This window comes from Erpetoichthys calabaricus, chromosome 12, assembly GCF_900747795.2.
Source record: "Erpetoichthys calabaricus chromosome 12, fErpCal1.3, whole genome shotgun sequence".
Taxonomy (NCBI): Eukaryota; Metazoa; Chordata; class Cladistia; order Polypteriformes; family Polypteridae; genus Erpetoichthys; species Erpetoichthys calabaricus.
The window spans coordinates 5,188,064-5,196,384 of record NC_041405.2 but is presented as its reverse complement, the minus strand read 5'-3'; the positions used below and the strand labels follow the sequence as shown (position 1 = coordinate 5,196,384).

General features: G+C 46.4%; 1 protein-coding gene across 2 annotated transcripts in view; it reads right to left on the bottom strand.

Moving 5' to 3' along the window:
- LOC114661766 (integrin alpha-D-like) overlaps positions 1-3,388 on the bottom strand; it is a 78,843-nt gene extending 75,455 nt beyond the window's left edge. For both annotated transcript variants that reach the window (XM_028814956.2, XM_051934707.1), the window contains exon 1: positions 3,228-3,388. In XM_028814956.2, the coding sequence (XP_028670789.2) occupies positions 3,228-3,306 (79 nt within the window). In that variant the 5' untranslated portion in view covers positions 3,307-3,388. The remainder of the gene's footprint in view (positions 1-3,227) is intronic.
- Positions 3,389-8,321: the final 4,933 nt, after the last annotated feature.

Below are 8,321 nucleotides of genomic sequence, written 5' to 3'. Positions count from 1 at the left end.
TGCGCAGAGCAAACCCAAACGCAAAACACACACCACACAGGCAACAGCTCAGCAAAAAAAGCGAGGGTCGCGGTCGGTCGCCTTCACCGCTAAGCAAACTGTCACTTATGCGGCATTGTGACTGTGTCCCCCAATGCACAGGACAAGCACAGAAGAGGCTGTGCCCAGTGGAAACCCCCAAATAGTGTATGAGGGGACGTGTGTGTTAAGTGTGCCCACTGTGTGTCCAGGTGGGCTCCTGCCTGATGTTCCCGGGGTAGGTTCTGCTAGGTAGACCTTGCACGATTACTTTACTTTAAAACTAATTTAACAACTGAAACTTGGTGTTAATGTAACACTGCAGATGTCACTGAGTGAAACCGACGTGAGAAACGAGAGATCGCGACGTGAAAATGAGTCGCGTCCGGTGACCTTGTCAACTTTTAGCCTTTGTACAGAAATGATGGGGGCAGCAGACATGTGACACGCAGCCAGCGGCAGTGGCCTCGTAATCGGAGCGGCGGTGACACGTAGCGGGCTCAGATTAGAAACATCTCGAGAGTATGAGCTTCACTTCTCCAAAAGGTCTCCGTGGAAGTCCCGCTTTAATAGTTTAGACGTTAAGGGGTCATTTAGCGCTGCCCGCCTTCCGCCTTCCGCCTACCGCACCGCTGAACGGGATAAACGGGACCGGAACGCGTATGAACGGCTCATGGGTTATTACGGAGTAAGATAGTCATTATGGCACCGAGTGAGTCATAAGAGCCAAGCAAAGGAAGAGGGCAGATGAACTTTAATGTGCCGATGTTTGCCCACACTGCTGACAGGAATAAACGCGTTAAAAATAAGAATACAAAAATACACTCGGAGTTCATTTTGTCGTTTAATTTGAATAAGCGCCGACTCCATCAGCCTACACACAATAGGGTCATCGTCACTTAGCTACATGTACAGTAAACGTGTGGGTGCCTCCCTCAAGGGGGTCACCCTGCAATATCATGTCGAGCCCCCCAACATGCACCCCATGCCCCCCAACACAGTCCCTCAGGACTTTCATCTGGAGCTGAGCATCTGTAAGTGTGTGTGTAACTAACTGCGTGGGAGTCTGCACAGATATAAATATAAATATATAACTGTGTGCGGAGATATAAAAATATATACATGCAGTATATTTACATATAACACTTATAAGAGAAGAAATTCTTCGCTATTTGCAGAAGGCCCGAGGAAAAATGGTCTTCACTAACGGATCAGTTTGACCTTCCTGAGGCCGACAATAAACATCAATGATAAATTAATTTTAATTTTAAGAGAATAACAAAGATTTCTTCATTATAAAGAGTGGTCTCTGCGCTTAGCTGTGGTGTTTTCAGTAGAGCACCGATGTTAGCAGGTCTGACTGCCAGCCAGCTACTGTGCATTGCGCTCTGAGCCCCACCTGTGTCCCTTTTTATTTTGATCTTATTTATTTGTTCGTATGTAAAAAAAATATGCAGAAAAAATAATCATCAATGTCATATGAGATAACCCAGAACTGTTCCAAAAAGTATAACATTTTCACCCTTAATTTCATCCATCCATCCATTTTCCAACCCGCTGAATCCGAACACAGGGTCACGGGGGTCTGCTGGAGCCAATCCCAGCCAACACAGGGCACCAGGCAGGAACCAACCCTGGGCAGGGTGCCAACCCACCATAGGACACACACCCACACACACACACACTACAGACAATTTAGGATCTCCAAAGCACCTAACCTGCATGTCTTTGGACTGTGGGAGGAAACCCACGCAGACACGGGGAGAACATGCAAACTCCAAGCAGGGAGGACCCGGGAAGCAAACACTCAGGTCTCCTAACTGTGAGGCATATATATGTATGTGTGTGTGTGTATATATATATATATATACATATATATATATATATATATATATATATATATATATATATATATATATATATATATATATATATATATATATATAAAGAGTAAAAAATGAGTGCCATCAGGTGGAAGGCTGCAAGTCATCGATTCACAGGACACGAGTCCATCCCAGTCCTACGGGTGACTTCAGAGTCCCCCATTGATCTAACCTGCAAGTCTTTGATTTAAGGGAGGACAGCAGAATAAAACACACAGAGAGACTCACACAAAGCATGAGAATGAGGAGGACAGCGCAGAAAATGGCACAGGATTTGAACCCGGGTCGCTGCAGATGTAGAGCGTAGGAAATTCTGTTCTACTCTCGGCTTGAAGCACATTAGAGAAAGCGCTCTTTCCATTCAAGTAGACAGATAGCTAGATGAAGTGATAGGAAAGGCACTATATAATAGACACACAGAAAGGAGAGACACTGTCCAGAACATTGCTAGACAGAAAACATTTTTTGGGCCGACAGACATGACGGACCTTTCTAAAGGAGTCCCGTTTACAAGACGATATTTTAGGGTGACCTCCTGCACACTTCCACTCGCTCCTCATTTCCATTTGCTTATTTGTCCGATTCCTTTATCCAAGGCGACTCACAGTATTTCTGCTATAGTTGATTACATTTCTTTTTGTTTTCACCCCCCCAATTGGAGCACAAACAGGTCATGTGACTTGCTCGGGGTCACACCCAGTCCGTTGTGGGATTTGAACCCACAGCCTCAGGGTTTACAGTCCAAAGACCTCACCACTACGCCACCCTGATCTGTTCCTTGATGGTCTTAAGGGTCTTGGGCATTGGCAGAATGTGGACAGAAGGAATAAGATTGGCACCACACTTCCCTCCACCCAAAGACCACCCTACTTATCCTCCCCCAAATATGACCACATGCCCCCTTAGCAACTTGCACGAGAGGCTGGTGAGAGATGTGCCCTCTGGTCACAGCCACTACCAGGGTGGGCATTAACCTGCCACTGCAGCACTTTTACCACAATATTAAAGTTTTACTTAAAAATTGAAAAAAAAAAAACATGAAACAAAGCTACGGATAAACCCATTTCCTGACCCGGACCCCTGAGGTTGTGTGCGCCGCATTAGGACATTAGAACATCAGAATGCACAGCAGATGTCGATTTGTGCCACTCGGTGCAGCGGTGGGTCAGCTCCTGGCTGAAGCCCTTTGTTGTTATTCACAGACCCCTCTCGACTCGGTCCACACCCCCCTTATAAAACTCTTACTAGGAGACTCAACACCAATGAGTTCAATAACCCAGACACCCCCCCGGTCCCATCGGCACAGCCACTTTGGAGGGTACTTACAGTGCAGGAGATGAGTTAGGAGCAGGACGACGAGAGCCATGACTGAAGTAAGAGCGGGCGCGGGGTTGTGAGAGTACATAGAAGATCAAACGGTGTCGTCACATTTCCTTCTCTGTTGTAAGGGGAAATAACGGCAAGCGTCAGGTAGTCAGAGGAAAGCGCGCTGTGCAAACAGTGCTGAAAACTTCAAAAGGAATTGGAGAAAATAAAATATACAAATGGGTTCAAGTTTCCAGCTGCAATAGCATCCTTCTGCCTAGTAGGGGGCGCCACATCTTAATGACTGCTTTATCATGCGTCATTCCGCCCACCTCAGCCAGAATTAATGCCCAGCACCAGGTTCAGGGGTTGGGGGCTATGTTGGGGGGGCGGGTAGAGACTCAAAGTTCATAGATGTAAGCTCACCAGGTGGTCCATCTGTGGTGCAAATTTACGCCATCAGATAGTTACATTTTTTTTACAGGGACCACCAAGAAGTGTACAGTGCAGATGGATATGTACCTTCAACCTGGCGATGTCACACGCTGCCCACTCCCAGTTGATCTTATCTAGCAATGGCATAGAAACCATTAACAAAAATACTCCAAGGTGGTGGCACCCATTGGAAAAACAAGATGGCGCCACGGGAGAAGGCGTTTCATCGAAAGAAGAAATAACCTTAAGCACCAGGTACCCAGGCCCTCAGAATCCTCAAAAAGGAAAGCAAGAAGCCACACAACACAGACCGTGACGGTGGGCACTATGATCGTCTCCTAAAACGATTTCCACCTTAAGCTTGTCTCTTTGTATTCAGGTTTGGGGGCGGGGGGGGGGTAACACCTCTTGTCTTCCAGGAGGTGGGGCCAAGGAAGCTATGGTGCTCACCGTACACGTTCTAATCATGTGACTTAGAAGTGGCTCCATACAATCATTTACAGACCAAGTGATAAAACCTTGATGTGTAATCCCTGCACTGCAAGGTCTATTTTTCAGTTCAATCCCACCACTGACACCAACATCAGTCTGCTAATGTTTAATAATGAGGGTTTTATTTTTGTACATATCATGTGACTTAGAAGGTGCTCCATACAATCATTTACAGACCAAGTGATAAAGCCTTGATGTGCAATCCCTGCACTGCAAGGTCTATTTTTCAGTTCAATCCCACCGCTGACACCAACATCAGTCTGCTAATGTTTAATAATGAGGGGTTTTTTTTTTGTACATATGCATGTGATTGACGAACATTTGTGGAGTTCACCTGACTCCCTGATGACATTCTAGTTTGGACCCCCACCACAGATATCAGCTTGGAGTCGGCCTCTTGCTTAGTTCACCAGGCAGGCCTTTTGCTTAGTTCAGTGTCCAGTTTATTAGGTACAGCCCCCCGTTTCACCTCAATTCTCCATTACACATGCCGTACGTCCTGCGATGCGGGTGTGTGGTGTAACTCCAACAAAGCACAATTTCTAGCATCCATTAATTTAGCATTGGGATGGGCGAAATGAGTGACTGCTTGGTTGCTTTAACCTTCTCAGCGGACAGATTTCAGGTTCAAGGCCGAGGCCCGAAAGGCTTGTCAAGCTGGACGGGAGTGAAATGCATTCTGGGAAAGTGGAGAGGCAAGGCAGGACATTAGAATGTTTTGCATGACCAGCCGTCGGCGGTCACCTAAGCCAGTGTTTCTCAGGCAATGGCCTCTGACCCGATTTGCAATTGTGGTTCACATGTTGGTTGTGGTGGTCCATGAGTAGATCACGAGTGGGTCACTTAAGCGATCAGCAGCGCTGATTGATATGTTTTCCCTGTTTCTAAGCAAGCTTGTTTCACTTTCACCAAGGGGGGGGACCCCCAATCATGCTCATTGTACCAAGGGGGCGATTTGCAACAGCTGCTAGTGGGTCTTCAATGAATTGATAAAGGCAGTGGGGGCTGAATGAGTAAGAATTAGCCACCTTGAGTAGCGCAAATGAAAATAAACCGTAAAGGACCCTCCATTAGTCAGATAACACATGAGACCCTGGTAATAAGAAGAATAATAATAATGGAAGATTTGATTACTGTGGCTGGTGTGGACAATTTCTAGAACATTATTACCCCATTGTTTCCAAATGACCCGATTGATATGAATACAAATCTAATGATACAAATGATATGAATGATGATGCAAATGAGAGAGCACAGTCATGTGACACATACAGACTAATCTCCCTGCCTCCCTTGACCCTCTTCAGTTGGCATGCCGCTCAAACAGGACGCCATATGCTCTGCCCTTCACCTCTCCCTGACACATCTGGATTAAAAAGACACACATGTCAGGATGCTATTGGTAGACTTTAGCTCCGCCTTCAAAAGCTGGTTTGTAAAACTGAGCAGGTTGGGCCTGAACATCACCCTCTGCAATTGGATCCTGGACTTCTTCACAGAGAGGCCCCAGTCAGTTCGGATGGGCTGCAACACTTCCAGGAACATCACACTGAGCACTGGAGGGCCGCAGGGCTGTGTGCTTAGTCCACTGCTCTTCACCCTGCTGACTCACGACTGCACAGCCACGCACAACACCAAGTACATCATCAAGTTTGTGGATGATACGACGGTGCTGGGACTGATAAGCAGGGATGATGAAACAGCATACAGAGATGAGGTGGAACAGCTGTCCGCATGGTGTGAAGACAACAATCTATCTCTCAATGTCGACAAGACAAAAGAGATAATCGTGGAGTTCAGAAAATCACATCCTGCCCACATCCCACTCAGCATCAACGGTTTAGATGTGGAGACTGTTAGGTGTACCAAGTTCCTCGGTGTGCACATAACTGAGGAACTTACGTGGACACATAACACCTCATCACTAATCGAGAAAGCCCAGCAGAGACTACAACACTTCCTGAGGTGACTGAAGCGAGCAAGTCTTCCCCCTTCCATCCTCACCATGTTCTACAGAGGCACCATTGAGAGTGTCCTGACCAGCCGCATCACTGTCTGGAATGGAAACTGCAACATATCCGACCGCAATGGATAGTGAAGACAGCAGAGAACATTACTGGGGTGCCTGTCCCTTCACTACAGGACATATTTTACAAACGTAGTGTCCTGTGCACTGTGCAGGACCCCCTTACACCCCTCACATGGACTTTTCACACTTTTGCCATCCAAGAGAAGATACTGCAGCATCAGAGCCAGATGTGCCAGGCTGCAGGAGAGTTTTTACCCCCAAGCTGTTAGACTCCTTAACACCAGGCTGCCCCCTGGGACCTTCCACACGTCCTCGACCACCTCGAAAAACAGAACTTTTATACATGTGAGCCACTGACCTGTAAAGACGAGTGTGCAGGGAGAGAAGAACTGAAAATCTCATAGTGACCTTTAAGGATTTGGACACTCTTGAGATCCTTCTGCTGTGAAACATTCTGACCTGTCATTGTCTACACGTCTTAAACAACTATCAGCATACACTGGTCACTTCTGTATGATCTATATCTATTATTTATTTATTATATTACATATCCTACACATCAATATTGCTGCTACTTCTTTGTCTTGTCTTTGCACAAGGTCTTGTCTTGTTTGTGTTTTAATTTTAAATCCATCCATCCACCCATTATCTAACCCGCTGAATCCGAACACAGGGTCACGGGGGTCCACTGGAGCCAATCCCAGCCAGCACAGGGCGCAAGGCAGGAACCAATCCCGGGTAGGGTGCCAACCCACCACAGGACACACACAAACACACCAAGCACACACTAGGGCCAATTTAGAATCGCCAATCCATCCAACCTGCATGTCTTTGGACTGTGGGAGGAAACCCATGCAGACACGGGGAGAACATGCAAACTCCACGCAGGGAAGAGCAAACCCAGGTCCCCAGGTCTCCCAACTGTGAGACAGCAGCGCTACCCACTGCTCCACCGTGCTGCCCTTTAATTTTAAATTTAAATTTTAATTCTATTTTTAATTTATTATTTGCACGTCATGTTGTTACACTGTGGACCCTGAGCTTCGCAATTTCGTCTATCTGTATACTTGTATATGGCTGAGATGACAATAAAGTTCACTTTGACTTTGACAGTATGGCAAGAGAAGCCTGTGGCCACGTTGGTTTTTATTTTTTTGAATGGGTAAGCACGTCTGTTAGTGCCACGTGCACATATTGTCTGAGCACTCAGATTGTGGCACATCACTCAGACCGAACGTGCATGTGAGCAGTCTGAGTCTGGTGACTCTACCAGGCAGTGTGAGTAGTCGCTTGACCGCCGTTTCTAAAAGAATAAGCCCGCAATAAGAGGGGACATGTAACTGGCACAGAGCTGGTTTGACGTTTCTTCCACTCCCCCATTAAGAAAAAGGTGTTAAGAGTTTAGAGGGCACCTTTTGTGTCAGGTGCCCATCTCAGTTGATCTAATAAAACAATTAAACCTTAGTGACTTTGGACATGGCATGGCAGTTGGCACTCAGTGTGTTCTTTCTAGAATCCCCAAAACACTTGTCATTGTGGGCTTTGCATGTACAACTAAAACTAATAAAAAAAACAAAAAGTGTTAGGCAACCCTGTGCACAAAAAACGCTTGGGGCCCAGAGGGTGCGTTTTGGTGCCAAAGGTAAAATAACACGTTTGAAGGACTTCATCTCGGCGCCATCTAGTGGTGGAGTTAATCCCTCTTGTTCATGTCACTTTGTGTTAGTGAGTGCCATCTAGTGGTGTTAGTTTAGTTGTTAGCCATTTTGCTTCTTCAGCACACATGAGCTGATGGAGTCCGTGACCAGAGCTCCACAGATGCACAGATCTTTCCAACAATCCCCTTCATACACCACATGGCTCAACAGTATATGGACGCCCCCCTCCAAAGTACTGAGTTCAGGTGTTTTATTGTAAATGAGTGCATCAGATCAGACATCTCCATTGGCAGTAGGATGGAACATACTAAAAAGCTCAGTAACTTTATACGTGGCACTGTCATAGGATGTCACTTTTGTCACACATCTGTGCGTGAAATCTCCGCTCTGTTAGATCTGCCCTGGTCAACTGTAAGTGCTGTTATTGTGATGGAAGCACCAGAACTTTATGCAAGCAACATGAGCCCATGGAGCCATCAAGACTACAGGGCAGTTGTGGTC